This window comes from Protopterus annectens, chromosome 2.part0 (genome assembly GCF_019279795.1).
Source record: "Protopterus annectens isolate FY-2018-M chromosome 2.part0, PAN1.0, whole genome shotgun sequence".
In the NCBI taxonomy this organism is placed as follows: Eukaryota; Metazoa; Chordata; order Ceratodontiformes; family Protopteridae; genus Protopterus; species Protopterus annectens.
The window spans coordinates 39285974-39308345 of record NC_056728.1 but is presented as its reverse complement, the minus strand read 5'-3'; the positions used below and the strand labels follow the sequence as shown (position 1 = coordinate 39308345).

The 22372-nt window shown below is 38.7% G+C and overlaps 1 protein-coding gene across 3 annotated transcripts in view; it reads right to left on the bottom strand.

Annotated features, from left to right (window-relative positions):
• Positions 1-22372, bottom strand: part of COL6A3 (collagen type VI alpha 3 chain) — a 739239-nt gene that overhangs the window by 265376 nt on the left and 451491 nt on the right. For all 3 annotated transcript variants that reach the window (XM_044060522.1, XM_044060523.1, XM_044060525.1), the window contains 3 exons: positions 14468-14613; positions 10953-11045; positions 1744-1797 (listed from right to left, as the gene is read on the bottom strand). In XM_044060522.1, the coding sequence (XP_043916457.1) occupies positions 1744-1797; positions 10953-11045; positions 14468-14613 (293 nt within the window). The remainder of the gene's footprint in view (positions 1-1743; positions 1798-10952; positions 11046-14467; positions 14614-22372) is intronic.

The window sequence follows — 22372 nt, the reverse complement described above, 5'->3', positions numbered from 1 at the left end:
GTGTACCTTGAGTACAAGACATGGAAAGTTTGTAATTAATGTTTCTAGACGAAAATCATCTAGTTGGTTGTCAGTGCAGCACAAAGCATGATTGTGCAAATCAGGGGACAACATGTTTAATTTGAGCTCATTAGTTAAAAACACAATACTTCCAAGTATAAGATGATGTACGGTGCTTTAAACTGGTTCAGAAGTGAATAACATGAAGAAGGGTGTTAGGCTACTTTAAATCATGGTGAGAACTCCTGTATCCAAAGTCAGTGAAGTGGGGGATTGCATTGTGCTTAGAACCCAAACATTCTTGTCATCTATGAAATATGGCTAACGCTTAAGTTTAGTATTGTAGATACAAAACAGCTAAATCAGGGATTTTACTTCTTTTGTAAAGATGGGACTACTATGAAAGAATGGGTATTGGAGCCTTATAACTGGTGAAAAAACAATATCTATGCAAGAAATGTTGACCATATTTAGTGACAATTCAATCACCAGTGAGTGATATTTTTGAAAGAGTCATTCATACAAACCAGTTAAGCCCCCAATAAAAAAAGTCCTACTTTTTCTGGGGAAATCCAGGGGATAATGTCTGGTTAAGTGACTTACTGAGTGTTATGCAGTTTACACCTAGAGAATGAAGGGATTAAGCTAATGACTGCAGGATCAAACACAGCAGTAGCTTATAACTTTAATCCTCTACAATAAACTGACAGTCACTGTGCTTATAACCACTCCCAAAATAGGCTTAATAGATGTGTTGTTTCCAGCAATCATGAATGAACACATAGCCAGAAGAGATACCATTACTATACAGACCTGAATCTTAAGTCAGTGGAAGAAATTCCTAGCAAATCCCATGATTTACCTTAGAAGTAAGTTTCTCTACAGGTGATTGGTATTCTAATGACCAGCATATCACTGAATCTAATCCTTAACCACTGTTTCATGGCTCATTGATATGACTGGATGAGCATAGTATGAACACTTAGGACAGGTCCTAACGTCTACTCATCATTCATATGTATAAAAAGGGCACGTCACTCAAAAATGATAACCTTCTCCCTGTATCCCTTATTCTTATAGGTGTCCCTTGTGTATTCCCTCCACTTGCTATTCCCCCTTTTGATCTCCGCTATCTTGCCCCTTCCTTCCCATTTATATTATGAAATGTGTTAGTACTTGGCTCTGCTGTCCTTCTATGGTCTGCTAACAGTGCCCAAGTTGCAGTGATGAGATGCTTTCTTAAACATGTTAATGTGCAGAGCTTCATAAATGCTTCCTTACACATCTTGCAACGTTACATACTTGAAGTATACTAGTGCCTTTGCTGCAGATCCACAGTACAACTGCCATTTAACACATTTGCACTAATTTACTATGCAGTCCATTATTCAGAATACTGGCACAATGTGAACTATAAAACAAAGCTAAGCAGCTAAGTGCTGCAATGTTATGTGGATCTGGAATCTTTGTAGTTAGTACTAGGCCATTCTGTAATGAATGGGTCTTGGTCCGCCCATTACATTTTTACAAAACCTACAGACTCCAACTTTAGGATTTACACGTACTTCTCCCAGAAAAGAGAATATCAGTGTTTCTCTGTATATATCATTCGTAGTGCATAATTCATACATTTGATTTACTTTTGCCTCAAAGGGGCTTTATTGCAATCTGGTCACTTATCCAGTGTTGTAAAATTAACAACATTATAAGACAACTAAAAATGATTTTGAAAAATGTACTTACTGGTCCACCTTCTTCTCCTGGGTATCCAGTGAATCCCTTTCCACCGTCAGCACCCTATATAAAGGAAAGAAAGTAGATTAATTGTTACTTGAGTTTCACTTTGTTTACAATTATTGAGAAATATCTTGCATTCTGTATCTTATTCCAGCTCTGCTTCCTTCAGCTATAATGCAGTATCTATTAAGTAAAGGTTTCTAAGGCTGATACCAAGTGTTTTGGATATAACAACTTTTACTAAAATAAAGAAGGTCTCTATGATGAACAACAATTTTATTTAAGCCATCTTTGGTTGTTAACATAATCTGAAGCTTTTGTATGTGATAACAAAGAGTCAAATTATAGAAAACAACTGAAAAACAACTGACAAATCATAGCGCTATACTTGAAAAATAAAATACTAGAAAAGTATATATTTTGTCAGAAAATACAGGCTGAAATGTGTATTTGTTAACAGATGACAAAAATTCCCAAATCTATGCAGAACAGGAGGATCATCTGCTTTTTCCAAGACATGGGCACCTCAAATTAATTCTTACAGTAAGTTCAGGCAGCGCAGACCGCTGCATGGATGGTGCGTGCATGTGTGTGTGTGAGGAGGGGGATGCTTTGAAACCACAAATACTTTTTTTGTTTTTTTATGTGTGATTGCTACATTTGGACAGAGCATTTCAACTGACAATCACATTCTATCAGGTTTCATTTGATGAAACCATTTACATCTCTCTCTCTGGATATCTGATATCATTCAGAATTTAAACTTGCTTAAGTGGAATATGAAATTTGCCTGTTACCACCAAACACTGTTTGAATAAACAATACAGTTGCAAAAAAGAAAAAAAAAACAAGGCTCTGAAGTCTTGTGTGTGGGGAGGGGGGTGCCCTCTCTTCTCTCCTTTTAAAGTGCAACAATTGCTTGCTACAATTGTAACAAGCAGTTGCTACGGTCCACACTTTTGAAATAAATCTCTTTTTCCATTTAAACTATAGCACACTGTTTACAGTTGCTACCTTCAGAGTGCCCCCAAAACCTTACACCCAGAGAGGCTGCGAAAGTCACAGCCTGGCACCCATCTACACTAAGTTGAGGAGCAAATAAAAACAAGTTTATTCTCAGTGCTCGCTCCCTCTCCCTTAAAGAGCATGACAATGGGTCCTGTGTCCTGTCCTCATTTCTACATGAGGAGTGAAAAAAAAAAGAAACAAATATAGAAAGAACGGTGTATTCTCCTGCCTGAAACTCCTGTCTCCCTTTTAGAGGATTGCCAGCTCCTCCGTAATCCGCTCTCACAGCTACATGGATGCCAGGCAGAGAGATGGAACTGAGTGAGCAGCAACAGCCTGCCCATCATGCTAGGTTGATATTATTAGACAGCAAACTCCTACTACAAACGTTACTCCCAGTGGAAGGCTAGGCAATGCAGCACTACCAACTAGGTACCCAAAGAAACATAAGCCTGCCAAAAATGCACACATTCATTCTATGCTGTCAGGAAGCACCTCTTCATTCATGGTTCAAAGTAGAAGGCATTGCAATGTAATTTTCTGCCAACGGGAGAGGACTGTTAACAGAACAAAAACACTCTCCAGGGGACAATAGTCACCATACTGCATTTGTATCTGTTACCTAAAAGACAATGTGTAAACAGGACAGGGTTTCAATCTGAAAATTTAAATTTGTCATTATTTAACTCCTCACTATTTCTCATAAAGTTACCTGACGTTATTTCTCCACTGACAATCATTCTGAGTATTTTATCTCTTCTTCATAGTTGTGCAACTGTGTGGAGATATTATATTTAAGAAAGAGTTTGTGGGGTGATATATTTAAGAAGGTTTTGTTGCAGTGCAGAGCACCTTGCCCCCTTCAAAAATAACTTTTCTAAGAAGCTGTGATGAGCAGTGAGCAATGACCACGTTATTTCACCTGATACTTCAGCTATTGATATGTAAGGAAATGCAATTGAAGGTATCTCTGCCTCTTCCAGTTTCCTATGACACTGCGGTCATGGAGGAATGAAAGGGACAAAAGATGATAGGAGCTTGATGATGGCTGAAGGAATGAGGGATAAAAAAATCATTAAGAAATGAAAAAAATCATGGGACTGATGGTCTAATAGTCATACAAAATGAAATAGATGTTTGGATGTTATAACATCTATAAAAACAAAATGAAAACTCCAGCAAAGCTAGAACTTCCACTGAGTGACCTCCCAAACCTCTTGTATCAGAGGCACATGGGATATATGCAAATGATCCTTATGAACATCAGGTGTTTTAGCTAATTGGTGATTCTGAATGCCCATGACTGAAACAAGTCATGGGCATTCAGAATAGCCAATTAGCTGAAACACCTGATGTTCATAAGGATCATTTTTATATATCCCATGTGCCTCTGATACAAGAGGTTTGGGAGGTCACTCAGTGGAAGTTCTAGCTTTGCTGGAGTTTTCATTTTGTTTTTACTGACTGTTTTTCCAGTGACCTTCTCACTCATTGTTTTAGGATGTTAAAACATCTGGAATCTATATAAAAGTTGCTTATTGAAGGTTATTTAAGTTATTTCTTGATTAGGCTTTTAAGACTGCAAAGTTATCAGTATATTCATACTAAGGTTCAGAATTTGTCCTTATTGTACATTTCCTGTTTGAGATTAATAAAATACTGAATTATTAGCAGAACCAAATCCACACCCATGACCTTCTGCAATCTAAATGGATAGGGGTTCTATGTTTTTGCTGTGAACTCTAACAAAAACAGTGGTCTATATTTGTTAATTACTTTATTTTGCAGTTTATCTTGTAAAATCACCTCCTCATTAAAAATGAGGCATGTGAAGGAATGCATGTTGAATGGTGGCACTATGAAAGTTGATTACAACTGAAAAAATTATCTGACATATATAAGTGAGTGAACGTGAGACTTGTGCAGCACAGAAAGCCAGAGAAAGGAAATGTCAGCAGTTGCCCAATTGGAAGCAATGTCTCCTTAGCCTGAACAAGCAAATAAGACCATTAGTGAAATCCTCCAAAGCAAACTTCAAGTCCAAATTGGCAACATCTTCTAGAGACAATCATAAGGCCTTCTTATATGTCAACAACCTCAAAGGAAGCACCCAGATCTTTTCAGAACTGGTGGCAAGGACACCACATACACAAATGCCGTAGATATGGCAACCTTGCTGGCTAACAGATTCAGCGAAAACTTCACCCCTCTGTCCCCCCATCAGTAAATCAAGACATCTTCACTACCTGTCCCCTTCCCCTTATATCTAGGGAACAGGTCATCACTGCTCTCTCAAAGGCAAAAACTACACCCTCCATGGGACCCGATAACATCCCAGGCTGCATTCTACGTGAACTCAGGCAGGAACTTGCAGCACTATTAGGCACCCTATTCAACCAAAGCCTGAATACAGGTTTCATCCCACCTGAGTGGAGTATAGCCACTGTCATCCCTATATACAAAGGTGGACTGTCCACCGATCTTGGAAATTATAGATCCATCAGCCTAACTAGCCTGATCTGCAAGGCCATGGAACAGTTTATCATGGACCTTATTAACAAGGACATTGGCAACCTCCAAACTCCATTCCACACAGTTTGGCTTTGTCAAGGGAAGGTCATGTCTGCTAAATTTGGTCGACTTCTTTGAGACAGTCACCACAGCCATAGACAAGGGAAAGAGTGCACACTGCTTACCTTGACCTAGCCAAAGCATTTGACACTATTTCCCACTCTGGTATAATAGATAAGCTCTCTCAACTAGGCATAAATCCATATGTCACCAGATGGGTAGCAAACTGGCTCACTGACAGAACCCATCAAGTCAAAATAGGGGAAGCCACCTCAAGTAGTAGACCCGTAACATGAGGCATACCCCAGGGTTCAGTCTTGAGGCCTCTGTTATTTGGCATATACTTTTCTGAGGTGCAGACCAAAACCAGTGGGCTATGGCTGACCAAGTTTGCAGATGACTGCAAGCTGGGTGCTCTCATCAATTCCCCTAGTGATGTGGACATCCTCCAAGAGGGTCTCACTCATACAAATGACCGGTGCCAGAAACATGGCCTCAAGATGAATACCAAAAAATGGATCTCATCCGCCTTGGGGAGTGTGATGTCCCCACAAATTATCACATTAATAACAATGTCCAAAGCACGCAATCAGTTGTGAGGGATTTTGGCACCCAGATTGATGGCAACCTGACTTTTGACCGCCATGTTGATTCCATTGGAAGGAAAGCCTTCTACATGGCCCACCTCATAAGTAAGGATATCTCATCCAGGGACAAGGAGGTCATAACATCCCTGTATTCTTTCCTTATAAGGTCAATTATTGAGTACAATGCCCCATTCGGCATGTACCTCGCAAAGCACATGCAGCAGCTTGAGAAGCCACAGAGGTTCCTCACCAAAAGAATCCAAGGCATTAAACATCTACCATGTACAGATAGGCTAAAAGCCCTATCCCTCTACTCAGTTTCACACAGACTCCTCAGAGGTGACCTCTCTCTGGTATACAAGGCAATCATGGACCCCACCTTGATGGGACTGCTGCATATCTGCAAGTTAAGCTCCACTCGAGTAACTTGTATGCGTGGCCTCAACCTGGTCTGTGACGTCAGCAAGACTTGTTGGTGGGACAGACTTGTGCCCCATAGACTCCCCCATCTATGGAACAGGCGCCCTCTCCATATCAAGCAGAGTACCTCTTTATGTCTTTTTAATCATAACTTGGATAACTGGATAGGAAACAGAAAATACAACCATGGAATTCTACCTGTGTCCCTGATGGACAGGGGCATTGGGTGCTGACTTGTCTAAACATGGGCTAAACTCTTGGCTAGGCTTATAAGGGCCTCAGGGCCAATAGCCTAGTAACCTCCTATGATCATATGATAAAATAAGTAGTTTGCTGCTAGATTTACTCTAAAATATGATTCACTGTTATCAGCTATGATTAACATTGATAAAGCTTTAAAATATTTATTGAACTGATTTTTTACACAGCAGTGCATTTTCTGTTTTACATACATTTTACCTTTGTTCGTTTGTCAAAGCAAGCAAGCATTTTGCAGAGATAGTAGATGCATAGCGTCGCCCATACTTATATGATGTGCAGCAGCATTTGTGTACTTTTCTGATGTTATTCATAAAAAAACTCAAATGGATTTAAAAGTTTAACCACTTCACTGATAGCACAGATAGGTGCAGGAGTGGAGGATTAGAAAGAATCTAAAGACATATTTCTCTCTCAAGAGCTGAGATAGCAATACTAGGAATGTGCATCTTGATTAAATTTACACTTGAAGCTTATACTTACTGTGGAATTTAAATTCAACTCATTTTACTTTTCAAACACAAATGCTTCAGACTAAATAGATATTTCCGACCTACAAAAATGCACTCTCTCTCTCTTTCTCTCTCTCTCTCTCTCTCTCTCTCTCCCTCCCTTTCACTCTCCTTTTTTCACAGTATGCTGATCTCTGTCTCTTTTCTCCAAGTTAACAAAGCAAAGCGACAGCCATCCATCTGTTAAGGAACTTTGACCATCTCCCAAGCACCTTATTGTGAAAACAGGATACCATTACTAAACTACACAGTAATAAATTTTACTTAAAATTGTTTATATGGCTGCCAATGAAAAAAGCTAAAATATGAGCAAAGACTTTTGAGAAGAGCTGACATTTTCCAGCACATCTGGATTTAACTTCTTTACTGCAAAGGCCAGCTTATGTAACAACTGCAATTGATTTTATACAGTCTGTGCTGCTCCATAAAAGTTTTTTTTATAAGTTACTTCATTCCAAGTTTGCAATGCAGTGGAAAATGTGATTGCCATATTTTTATTGTTAAAAACATAAATTTATTTAATTTCAGCACACGGCAGAATGAAAGTTTTGAAATGCACATTTCAGTGATCTGATTATAAAATACTAAAATATTAGTAGACAGCCCCTTGTCCAGTTTATTTTAGTTTTCATTGCTTCAGTGTCATTGTTATGAACTACCTGCCTTTTTGCAATGTAGTAATACATAAAGGTGAAGAAAAGTACTGTGGTACTATAATGGGCATGTTATCTGGCAAGTATGCCCTCTGTTAGGGTGATTCAGTTTCTATTACAAAGCCATTCCTGACAAATATGACTGAATGTTAATAAACTGATGCTTGATAGAGAAATTAATTAATTCAGAGGGATATCATGTTGGGGGCGTACCTCTCAATCTCTTAGAGCAAGAAATCTGGACAAAGCCATAAATAATGGGGAGGACAAAGGTTCAAAAATAGAGACAATTTTTAAATATTGCTCATACAAATTTAGAAAGTTGATAGAACAGGTATTGCATTAGCATCGATTTCCTGAAAGGTAGAAAGTCTGAATCTGAAATGTCTGCCATTATTTTCTGACTTCAACTCTCAATGATTTGCCAGAAAACCACAATTTTATGAGAAACAGACCAAAAATAAGACAAAAAATGGATATTCTGTAAAAATCTATACTGTTGAGAAATACGGTTGGGGGGCATTTGACTGCTCAAGAAAACGGTTGACCAAACTCTAAAACTGTAGATCAATGTTTACTCCAAGCAAGGACTGTTTTGATTTTTTTTGCATATAGAAAAGAAGAATCATCAGTGATCTACAAATCTCTACCTAACGTGGAAGGTACAAGAGGCAAATTCAGTTAAATAGTGTACTGTGTGTTAACTGACTGCATTTCAGTGCTTCCAAATATGGACTGGCAGATAATAAAAGAAAGTCTGCTTCACTGGCATTCTGAGACAAAGACCACATCAGTGTACTATTTACAGGATTAACACCAGACAAGAGTCCATTATATGATTCTGTAAATTGTTAATGCAGGTAAAATTGAACTTCAAAATTACGGTAATACCTTGTCTGCAACCTTAGTGAATTTTGGAAGCATATCTGCTAGGTCTAAAGTCTTTCAGGACATAGAATATTCCAGTTTTCACCTCTCTATACTAAGAAGAAAACTAGAAGTTATGGACCTTTATACAGTATTCCCATAACAAATACAAAGTTCATGGCATCATATTGTGATCCACAGCTCTAATGGAAATCATCAGTCTTTATAGCAAATAAAGCTGTGTAAAACAACAAGCCTATAGCATCTTCCTGCTGGGATTTTACAAGATAATGCCATATTTTGTACCATAATTTTCTTCTCTACTGATGACACTTTCAGAATAGTGAAGGCCCAGCTTAGGTAGTACCAGTTACAGAGATGTCTCAGTGACAGTATTAAGTATATCAAGTGATCCTACTAACACATACAGTCTGTCTTTTAGCTTGATAATTGATTTAATTTCATTTTGCAGTATAGGCTACTAGAACTTAACCTATGTTCCTGCAGCTCTTGTCTATGAATAAAGTAAAGGTTTGTGCTAATCAGCAAAGAAAGGTAGTGCCACTAAATTGTAATTGTTAGTGACCTAGGTGCATCTCTCCATCAATATATTGCCTTTGGATGACAAGAAATAATTCTGTTATATGGATGCATGGCCTATTCTGTTTTAGTATTAAAGATATTTAATACCTTTCGTTAGCTATTGATTTCTCTAAAATGTTCCTATAGGAGCCAATACAGTACTCATTTGGATGTATCAACTTCTCTGTCACCCACAGTATTGGTTCCTAGGGCATTAGACAGAGGTGCTTTATCTGCATTTCTCCAACTCTCATTGTTATAAAACTCCTCATTGCTTAATCTAAAAATAAATACTGAAGATTATCCCTGCCATGAGCAGGTTACATAAGATACATGTTCCTTTAAACTAAGCAATACAAAATATAAATCAGCTGGCATCCAACTCAAAGTACAAGAGAGAAGATCAGGCACACAAACTTGGAGTTGGTTCCCTTCATCACTGTATCCCAAACAGTCTGAGAGATATGGATGATATTGCTGTAAAAGTTTTATCGCATATCATGCTCCTGAATTCCGGGGACCTTCACTGGCCACTCTGTACAGAACTTTTTTATTCTTTCACCACTATGCCCTACTGAAGCCCTGATCACAGCTCTGCATCAGAGTTGCAGAAAGAATCCAGGAAGCCTGCATGACAAAGGAACACATCTGGCATCACTTGTTAAGGACCAGTGAGGAGCAATCATTGATAGGATACAAAGTGATGTTTTAGGGACTGTGTTCAGGCTGACAATGGCAGCATAACACAGTATATATTGGTCAAGTGATTTTCATAACCTTCTTCACTTGTTTTTTCCTGCAAAGTAGAAGCAACGAATAACATTACTTGCCTCACACTATGAAAAATCCCTTCTATGCTTAATTATCAAATATATCAGTCAGAGCAATATGTATGAGAGACACTGTCCCACCAAATGCAGTTAATGATACACAACCCATGTTTAGAATTCTGCCTAACATCTTCTCATGTCTACCTTGTTTCAAAACATTAACCTTCATATTTATAAACAAAATATTTCAGGATATCCTTAATGGCACCCTACTGCCTGCTGAACATGATGATGTAAGAACCTGTTTGGCATCCATTCAAAGTTTATTATGATCAAAAAGAAAAAAATTCCTTTGGAGAACTTATTTTTTGAGATTTTTTGCACTTTCCCTCTCAAGTGCTGGTAAGGGAGCATGCATGCAGAGTGCCTGATCAGAGTTTAAGTAGGGGCAAGTGAGTTGCAGGTTATTATGTTCTTATAAATCTTGCCTGTACAATTAAATAAATCTAACATAGTCAAACCTACATGCAGAAGGCCATGGCAAATTGTGCAAGAGAGGCTGAAAGGCTTGCACTAATCCTATAATTAGTGCAAAATGAAAGAATTTCTGATTTTAGTTCTAGATGAAAAGCATTGCCTTTCCTAATGATATCCTAACTTCCAATAGCACTAAGACCCTTACCTAACAGGAGTTTTGCTTTAAATATCCACATTTGAACTTGCCTCCTTCTAGCCAAAAATATTTGATTACTGTATGCAAACTACAGTAGGACTGTTAATATTGTCAGAGACTGTTAAACCAAAAAGGTGATACATAAGTACTGTTTATAGTTTCAGGGTAAGGCAATTAACAACAATGTGACAAGATAATGAGGTTTATTCTTATCATTTTCTATAACTAGAAGGTTTTTAGGAACATAAATTGAAAGGATGAAAATATAAACAAATAACCGTACATGTTTTAAGGAAAGCTTCAATTCTCTTTACCTTTTCTCCTGCGCTACCAGCAGAGCCTGGATCTCCTCGTGCACCAGAACATTTGCATGGAACACCACAGCAAACTCTTTCTGTAATGCTATCCTGAAAAAAAAAAAAAAAAGAAAAACATATATAATTAATTTTCACAGTCAAAGCATTACTTAAAAAAAAGTTGATTTTGAAAGAGTATTATTCCACAAATATACTATAAACTTAAACCAGAAGTAATATTATTTTCAAAAAAATTCTTTTCTTTACATGCCATAACAGCAGGAAGAGTAAGTACACATACAATAAAACAGTTTGTTTGTTTGTGTCTTTCGACTTTTCCCGGTTAGGGGTCACCACAGCGGAACTCCGGTCCGCTAATGATTGGCAGTAGATTTTTACATATTGGCTTGCTGGGCCTAATGTACAACCTTCAACGAAGGAATGCCCATTCACACGTCACTACACAGAAGACGCTCTAACTGAGAATCGAACGGGCAACGTCTAACTGTGAGGCGACAACGCTACTGCAGCACCACCACCGCACATACAATAAAACAGTATCATCATTATTACAAATACTAGACAACCTTGTAACTAATCTATCCAAAACAGAACCCTATATCATTAAGCTAGAGCTACATTTGTGAAGAAGAAGAAGCAGAATACAAATGGAAGACATTCATTCACCCCTATACACTTTTGAATCAGGACTGGGAAGAAAGATTTCCCAGGATCATAGGAACTGCAGAGCATTTGAGTCACAAGACCATTTACATCTTGCCAATAGCCAACCTCATGCTGTACCCTCCACTTGTCAAGAAAGGCAAAGCAGGTCAGTCCTAGAACAAATTTATGGATGCTTACCCAGTTGTCCAGGTTTACTTTGAAATATGCTACGGTGTCATTTTATTTAACTTGTACGTCATTTATATGCTGGTAGAAACTGAAAGAACATCTGCAAGATTTTTTCTTACCATTTCTTTTTTCCTATAATTATGCTCTATCATGTAAAGCAGGCCTTCTGTTTCTAAAATTGCATATTTTTTACATTAGTTACATAGGCTGGACTGTGTTTATTAGTAAAGCTGTGTTTGTATTTACTGTAGTTTGATCAGCTGCCCAATTACTTCCTGATTCTATGACATGTGACCTATCCATTTGATGATGTAATTGTTAGTATAAACTGATACTTTGTAGTGGGTAGGTGTTTTCCATAATCCGTAGCAAATTTCAACACAAATGCAGCACAATTAATCAGTCACTCAGTCCATCAGACAATAGATCAACAAATAATTGCAGTTATATTCAAGTAAATGTAAAGTAGAACAGAATAAAATTTCTAGTATAATGGATAATGCTTGGCACACAGTATAGTAACACAGCTGTAACACTAAAGCTGTCTACCACAGGGTAAACATGTTTAGGAAGAAAACTAGGGGTATATAAATTATCTCAATGTTAGTTTGCGTGACACACTGAATGGATTAGTGCTAGAATGAAAACTTTTGGAAAATTCTCTGCGTCTATGAAAATTAAGATGTGGAAAAGATGAAAATAAAGGTGTGACGAAAATGTGGTGATGGCAGTAATATAAAAATTATATTAAAATATAAAATAAAGTGGAATGATTTTCTAACTACTACTGCTACATGGTGGTCGAAGGAGAGGGAATTATGAACCTAGGTTCCAAGACCTCTGACTATATTATCATTTTGGAGTGGCATATTGGCTATACTGCATATTGATTGAGACTTGTTTCCCAAATTTGACGATGCTACACTTCTTCACATTTGATTTTACTCCTCCTTCTGCAGTATTGATTAAGAGTATTCATTCTTCTTGTAATTATGGGTATAAATGGGAGATTTGACAATAATGCATCTGCAAGGTTAATTAATCAAAACTCCTGATTCTCAATGTGAAAATTGCAGAAGCAGATGTAAAAAAGGAGGAATCCCAGTACTGATCTCTGGCTGAGACACACCTCTAGTTATTTTCATACTTTCTAAAGAGGAAACTGCCACCTTAACTATGTGGGTTTTATCTTTCAGCCAGCTGGCTATGGGCCTTACCAGGTACAGCTCTGTGTCTAAACCACTTAGCTTGTTTACAATGCCAGCATGAGGTACAGTGTCAAACACTTTGGCCATATCCAAATAAGCTCTCCAAACAGAATGACAACAGTCTTCAGCCTATATGATCTATTCAAAGAAGTTAACTTAATTATGTAGAAAGGATTTCCCTTTGACAACGTCAAACTATGTGGATCTAGCCTGGTAAGGTTTTTGATATCATAGTAATTTTTTTTCTATAAAGGAAAAAGACATAATACAAGCAAACATACATGGTAAACAAGTTTGCGCATCTCCAAAATGCAGCTGTCCCCATAGGAGGTAGCCTGAATTAAATTTGGAAGAAGAGCATGAGGTGGGAGATAGATTTTTTTTTTTTTGAAGGGGTCGGAAATAATCTTATTGAGAATCCATTACCGCATGCCCATAGCACTGCCCTTGGCTGTCTTTTACAAAGTGAAGCAAAAACTAACCCCCCTTAATAAAATTCCTAGATACTACAACAAGATAACCACTCTGAGCATCTGTGGCAAAACAAAATCCATTACTCCAATGTCCCTAGCATTTGAGCCCTATCCTTCTCCATTGCTGTCATGGAAGGGCATAATTTATTTATCCTTCATAACAAAACTAATCCTATCCAAAATGTTCCACCTCACTCTTCTAAAAATACCACTAAGGTACTCCTCACCTGTGGCCTTAGCCTGCCTTACCCTTATGAACTTAAAATTGTATTATTATTCATATAACACAAATGTTACACCTCTTGAAATGAAGATATCACTTTATTGCCAACCTCATTTAGGTGTTTACATTGTATCTGAATTATCTCACTATTTTCAAACGGACTATTTTCTTAAGGTGTCCTTATGGTGTCCATTCATGTATACATCATTATCTTTCTTGCTTAAAAAGATGTTAACTTTGTTTTTTGTCCATCAGTACATTCAAACACCATCCGCTCTTCTTATATTCCATTTTTCTCATGCATGTCTTCAGTATCAATGGTGTATATAAGAACAGGTATCATAAGGAAATAGTCCATTAAACTGATATCTTTATTTCAAGACGTGTAACATTTGTGATATATGAACAGTAATACAACTTTTAAGTTCACAAGGGTAAGGGAGGCTAAGGCCAGAGGTGAAAGGTACTTTACTGGCATTTTTAGAAGAGTGAGGTAGAAAAGTTTGAATAGGATTAGTTTTGTTGTTATGAAGGATAAATAAATTATGCCCTTCCTCAAATATAGCTATGGAAGAAGAAGTAGTCACATTTTGGTTTACAAATATAAAGGTAATGAGTTGTGGGTTTGCCACATTTGAATGATACAATAAGTATTTATAATCTCAATACAATGTACATTTTCGTATAATGGAAAAAAAAATAACTAACAATCAAAAAGGTGAAACCTATATTATCACATTCAAATTAGCATGCCAGAATGAATACAGATCTTACCAGCTCCTCTGCAACCTCATGTTCTAAATCCAACAGGTTAATCATTAAAGGTCTCCTGTATCTGAATCCTCGTCCAAACTCAAGGCCCATCAGTTCTTCAGCTGATCTAGAACCTTCAAGACCAACCAGCAACAATGCATGCACACCTGCGAATGACAAACATTTGTTGTTCAACAAGTACATGGATGCATTGTGTGCAATACTGTTTACTTTCTTCATTTTGTTTTTATGCAATATTTTCAAGTTGCTTGACATTTCTCATTACACAGATCTCTATTTCTCTCTCTCTTACATACACACATATGGGTACCAATCTTAAGTTCACTATACTAGGAAATGACACATTAAATCTCAATCGCTATGTGTGACTCCACACTTTTTTCATTAATAAATCATACATAACTTAATGAAGTAATAAAACAAATCCGCAGAAGCCTACTAGTTCACATAATGAGAGTGAACAGAATAATTTAAATTGAAGGTGGATTTATTTTACTTCACATTTAACTTCAGAAAATCATTGCTGATAAACAAATCATCAAAATCATTATGTTGATGACTGTTGACTGATACTGAGAAAATGATATGACAAATAGGAATTTCTGCACAAGCTATTATGTTTCTTCCATTTTTGGTTCACAGAAACTTCAAAACACTTTAAATGCTATCATACAATGATAGCTCATCAGTTTACAAAAACGTGCACTCATTGGTCAGCCCAACCAGCGTGCCCATTGAAAATTGAGCATATACCAATAGAAAGAAGTCTGGTCGCTTAAGTATGAGAGCTTCTTCTATTAATATGTGATGGAGGCATATGTCTCAACTGAACAGATTTTCACCTCATATTTTTGGTCTGTTCCTCATAAAATGTGTGGTTTTCTTACAAATCACTGAGGAATGAAGTTACTAAATAATGACAAACATTGAGTTTCAGAGTTATTATCTTTCAGACAATGCACAGTAACACAAATTTTGTTATTCTAACAGCTTTCTAAGTTTATAAGAGCAACATTTACAATTAGTACTTATTTTGGGGTCTTTGTCCCCCAATGTTTAATGCTTTGTCCACATTTCTTGAGCTAAGAGGTTGACAGGTATGAAGGAAAGAAGAAATACAAGGAAAATCAGCTACGTTCTGCAAAACTAAATAAATGTACCTGATTTTCCTTGTATTTCTGGCCTGTCTCTCTCTTTTGTATCTCTAAACTCCCTGATTTTATAGTTTAAAAAAAAAAAAAGCAATGGAGATCTTCCTTTCTCTGTTGCTTGTTTTCAACAGCACTGATGTACTCTGCAAGCATGCAAATGTAAGTCCCATACACATGCACAGTACATCAACAAATAAGGAAGAATGAGAACACAACATGGAGGAACACTGCAAAGCCATTATGCAAAGACATTCCAGAAAAGTAAGCACTTTCTTAAATAATGTCATTGCATAATATCAATAACCAACTCATGGGTTCTCTCTCATGAACAAGCATGCCAATTATGGGTAAATCTTCAATATACCCATACTCACTCAGCTATTGCTTATCAGCTATTGCTTATTATACAATGACTGGCCAGTAATATTCAAAAATGAGCACGCCAACAGCAAAAGTCTGGCCACTAAAGTATCGCTCAGTTTTTTTTCGTATGTCATAGACAAGCATTAGTCTAAAAGAAAGAGTTTGAAACTGAAAAGTGTGTTGTTATTTAGTGACTTTGTTCATCATGAAATTTGTGGTTTTCTAACAAATCAGTGAAGAATGACGTCACTAAAAATGACAGGCATTTTAGTTTCAGACTTTCTTTTCTTCAGGCAATGCACAATTATTCTTAGTCCACGTTTCTTCAAATAAAAAGTCAAGAGGTACATACAAGAGCAGAGAAAATACAAGGAAAATCAGGTACGTTCTGCAAACTAAACAAACATTTTTGATTTTCCTTGTATTTTTCCTCTGTCTCTCTCATACCTCGAAACAGTCTGGAGGTTACATTTTTTTCCTCCAAAAAAATAGCAATGGGGATCATCCTTTCTCCTTTGCTTGCTTTCTAAAGCAGTGATATAATGTGTAAGCCTTAGAACATAAGTCCCATATGCATACGCAGTACATCATCAAAGGGAAGAATCCAGAAACAACATGGAAGAACACCCGGCGGTGTTATACAAAGATATTATTTAAGAAAAGTAAGTATTTTTTTTTTCTTAAATAATGTCATTGTATAATCACACAAGTGAGCAAACAAAGCCAGTTGTGGATAAATCAGCATTACCCATACCCAGTTGTGGGTTATTGCTATATTATACAATGACTGGCCATTAATGTTTGAAAACGAGCACGCTGATTGGCCAGCCCAACCAGCATGCCCGTTGTAAATTCCCAGAATAGAACAATGGAAAAAGGTCCTGTCACCTGGACTTCTTTCCATTCGTATATTCTATAACTTTTATTTTTTTTTAACAAAAAATAATAAAAAAAATCTATAGTCCGTACTCCAGACATACCAGAGAGGCAACATGGAGGAAATACAAAGAAAACCAGGTATGTTATTTAAAACTAAAGACACGTACCTGATTTTGTTTGCATTTCCTCCATTCTGTCTCTCTCTCCGACCCCTAATGCAGCCAAAACTTTTTTTTTTAATTAAAAAACAAAAAAAGAAAACAAAAATGGAATAACTGAGACTTTCTTTTCTCCATTGCTTTCTTTTCAAAGCATTGATGTACTGGGTATGCTTGGGAATGCAAGTCCCATATGCATGCACAGTACATCAAAACAAGGCAGCAGGATACCACCAGCCGTGGAAGGACAGTATGGCGCAGTTACACAAAGATATTATTTAAGAAAAGTAAGCATTTAGTTTCATAAATAATGTCATTGTATAATAGCAATAACCGACTCTGTGGTTGTGGTACACTGAAATTTACCCACGGTTGGGTTTATTTAATCACGAGGGCTTCACCCTCGTAATTAAACCACACCAACTGTGGAGAAATCTTCAATATACCACACCACATAATCGGTTATTGCTTAAATAAGCATATTTTGTTCAGTTGTCTACTAGCTTTCTGGTGTTGAAACTGTGAGAATTAGGAAGTTCTAATAATAACATCAGGCAGAAGATAATGAATGGAAATAAATCATAAAGTGCATGACCATGAGTACCTATCATGGTCACTATTGACATCTTTTTCTGATCCTTTCAGATATTTACTGAACATTGATTTAAAATATCATGTCAATTGAAATGAAGTAAATTTGTATGACAATAACATTTGGGTAAGGCCAATACCATCCACAGAATGCATATGTGCTGATTCTTAAGCTTGTGCCAGACTCCACAACCAGTTAAAATCATGTCTCTTTCCCTCCTGAACACCTTTGCGGATTCTCTGCCCACCACCATTCCAACATTGTTCTTTGTCTTTTTGGCTTTTCCCGGTAAGGGGTTGCCACAGTGGAACTCCGGTCCGCTAATGATTGGCATTAGATTTTTATGGTGCCGAGTTACCAGCCCGATGCTCAACCAACCAACCAATGCCAGTGAAGGCACACCCATTTACGCATATCTTTCGGAGGCCACTCAACCATTGGGAGGACATGCAGACTCCACACAGAAGGCACTCCCCACACACTAGCTGAGAATTGAATGGGAGAACCTCTTGCTGTGAGGCAACAATGCAACCGCTGTACCACCACAGCTTCACACTTATAGTCCCATTCTATTAGTCCACAACATTCTCTGTCAAAAAGTAGTTAGTCCCTACAATCTGCTACCTGTTCCTTCTCCTTTGCTCTTTTTGTTCAGAATGATCTCTTCACATCATTTTGACATGATCTTATAGGTACATAGATTGGTACCAGGCTATCAGCCCTAGGGCCTGTATAAACCTAGCCATAACAATTCCCTGGATATTTCTTCCCACAATATTTACTTCCCTTGTTATTCTTATTATTCTTATTTATTAATATTATGGTCCCCCAATTCTTTGGGTCCTGGTGAGAAAAGCAACAGCTCCTATAGCCTCTGGTCATATTTCTTCCCCCCCATTTCACAGATCATTTTGGTAGCTTTCTTCTGGACTTGTTCCTGCAGCCTGGTGTCCTTTTCCTTATATGTCTTCTTGAGCTGCATACACTACTCAAGGTCTGTCTAATGGAAGCCCTGTAGAGTAGTAGTATTATCTTTTTTCTCTTGGAATCTGCCATCCAGAGGTTATACCCTTGCATTTTGTTTGCTGTAGCCACTGCCTTCTCACAATGCTCCAAGTGGTCTAATCCAGGAGAAACCAACACTGCAAAGCCCTTTTTTAAACTATACCAACAGTGTTACAATTTACATACAAACATATACCATTAAAAGAAACATTATTCCTCGATTCCCCATACAATCAAACGTCCCTCAAATCCTTCCCCCTCTAATGGATTCCTTTGGAATGCATGGTACAATGAGTAAAATGTTCAAACGTTGCTCCATTGTTATTTTACCCTGTCTTTCTCTTCTCTGTTTGAGCCCTTATTGGCCTCTGATAAGTCCTGATATTATTTATCTCTTCAGGCTCTCCTCCTTCTACTTCAGCTTGTACACCAGATGCTTTACCTGCTCAGTTGCCATCACTTCTACTCTGTACTTCATCCCCCCAGCTGATACCTTACTGAGGTAACGGGGGACTAAGCGCAGTGAAACTCAGCTGCTACCATTCATGGGCTGTTTCCACATCCTCCACCACTTCGCTTGTCTTTTACCGCCAACAAAGAAGTTTATCCTGCTCTTTGTTTCCTTGGATATGCTTTAAAACCAAACAATTGAACAGTATTGGACCCAGAAAAAGACTCATTGTAATACTCTATTAGACTCTTTTCTGATACTGTCTCACTGACTACAACCCTCTTTATCCTACCACTCAACTCCTCAGTTACTCACTTTCACACCCTTGGACCTACCCCCAGTCCCTCAGACCTCTATGTGGGAGCAAGCTGAAGGCCCTGTTGTTCAGGTCGGCAACATGTACTGGTGCACCTCTCTCATGTTCATCTATAATACAGTCATAAAATTCAATGAGGCTTGACTGACAACTCTTTATGGCTGTCAAGCTATCCTTTAAATTTGTTGTCAAGAAATTCTACATCCTTCCTCTCGGAGTTCTATCCATGACCTTCCATGCAACAGCTGTTAAGCTAAAAGACCAATAGTTCCCAGGATTTTTTCTGCCCCACCCCATGCCATACAGCAGTACCACAATTGTTGTCCTACAGTCCTCTGGCACTTCAGAACTAGATAGTAATACGTTAACAATCTCTGTCATGAACTCAGTCAGCACAGTGACCATATATCTGAAGACATGGGGACAGTCCATCTAAATATTATGCTTTATCTTCCCTAAAGCCAACCAGTTCCCCCTGAACCTCCTCCATCTCTGTCCAGATGTCTGCATGCTCTTGTCCCAATCTGCTCTGTCTCTCTCCCAGCATGGTAACTTCCTATCCTTTCCTTTGTAAACAATGAAATAAAGTAAAATATTCATTCAGTGTCTGTTTTTTCAGTCTTATATGAGCTCCATCCCATTTTTGCTCAGCCTAGCCAGTTCTGTCCCCCTCCTCCTTATTTCTGCTATGTACCTAAAAAAGTTTCTTCAGGTCTTTACCTTTTAGACATTAGGAATGTCATTCCGCACAGTTGTTCTTCACTGAGAAAAAGCTTCCCATCCTTTCTCATAATAAATATAAGCTTTTAGTAATAGAATTATCTGCACAACACAATTAAGATTAAGGCATTTACTGAAACATTAAAAGGCAAAACATAGTGCTAACAAGTCTAGCAAAAGAAAAACAGGTGCATAATTCCTGGATGCCATGTCAACACATGCCAGTGAGCAGGTATATTTCCTCAACACCCGTGAGGTGTTGACCGGCAATATGCGCCTCTTCCACCAAATAGCAGAATACCCTGGGATAGTGGGTGCTATAGACTGCATGCACATCTGCATCAAAGCACCACCCAGTGAGCAGGGTAGGGGCTACAGCAACCACAGGAGCACCCCCTCTATCAACTGCCAGGTCATATGTGATGCCCAGGGCATTATAATGAATGTGTGTGCTGGCTGCCCTGGAAGCTATGACGATCCTCACATATGGCATCTAACGCAGCTGTACCAGAGATATGCCAATGAGAACATCTCCCTACGGTCACCTGGGGGGGTGCTGTGTACACACTGAAGCCGTGGCTGATGACATCCATCAAAAATGCACACACACCTGAACAACAATGCTATAATGAGGCACACGCACAAGCCAGACATATAATAGAGCTTGTGTTTGGGATGCTCAGGTCACAGTTCCAGTGTCTGGACACATCCGGTGGAGCCTTGCAGTATGCACCAGCTACGTGTACCCAAATTGTTATGGTATGTGCGATGCTGCACAATATGATCCCATGCAAACAGCTGCAGCAGAAACAGCATGGGGCAGGGCCACACAGCCCTCCAACAATGCCAAGGCCTCCATAGGCACAGAGCAACCCAGAGGAGGAAGAACCTGAGCCTGCCCCAGTAGACAGAAGGAGGCATGCCCAGTATGCCCTGGCCTTGGCAAAGAGGTAACGTATAGCACATGCACTGACATAGTAGGGTCCCAGGGAATGACACCTCTCTCCATCTTGCACATACAGTAAAAGGGATGCCAAACATGACACCACCTGTGCTCAACCATGTATAGGGAGTGTACTATGTGCATCCAACACAGGCAGCCCTCCAGCACCATCTACAAGTCTGGCACACCCACAATGTAAGTCAATCAACCTACCAATTGGCAAATGGAGTAGAATGTGTTGTCACCTGTAGCTATGGTATGGATGTGAGCATGCAGGGGAATTGGGTGGCTGAATGTTACCGCAGCAGACAGTAGACACCCATAGTGCCACTCTGACATGTGTAACACATACTGGAGTCACCACAGTAGCCAGTACTACACAGGGAGACAGAAGCAACTGCAGGAAATTTGCTGTGCGAAATGTGTATCCATATAACCCGCACATGCCAGTCAGGATGGTTCACATACCCAACAGCAGTCGAAGCCAGCAGGACAGGTGTACACAAACACAAACAGGGCCTGTGCCATGGCCTCAGAATGATGACTAGGGTTAACCCCACCCCCAGGCCTACACAGACAGACCACAGCAGGGCAGGCAGTGGTATGCCAGTTCTGAAGGGTAGGATGTCAGACAATAATATGTAGGGCAACCAAAGCCATGATCTGTAGTACACTGGTGTGCCTCTAGACAGCATGATAGCAAAACAGAATGAAATGTAGTAAATGACATACCAGTACAGTCATAGCAAATGTGTATGTGTCACTTGTGCCCCCCCATCCTACATAGCAATGTAATGACAGTCAGGTGTACCCCCACTCCCATGTAGACATGTAGAAGCAGTTGGGTGTGCCCCTACCCCCACTCCAGTGTAGAAATGTAATAACAGTCAGGTTTGCCCCTCCAATCCTGTGTAGAAACATAGTAACATGCATGAGTATGTATAATACGAGTGGAGCAAAGATGCCCAGAGGTGTCCAAGGTAGCAGGCTAGGCTGTAGCATGTGCACAATATGCAGGTCTGTGTGTGGTAGGATGGTGTGTCCCATACTGTGTGAGAGTGGTCAGTATGTATGCATGTTGAGGTAAGACCTGGTGGCCATAGCCCAGTACTGCTGATGACAGGGACAAGCCCTCACAACTGCAGTGCCAAGGACAATCCCCCATCAGTACACCACCTGCTAGCAGTAAGCCAATGTAAATGTATGGTGATAATATGTGCCATCATCTGAAAGACTGACATGGCATGGTTGTTGGGCTAGATACACAAGCAGTACACAGGGGAAAGTACCCCAGACATACAGTATACATTGTATAACTGAGAAATGG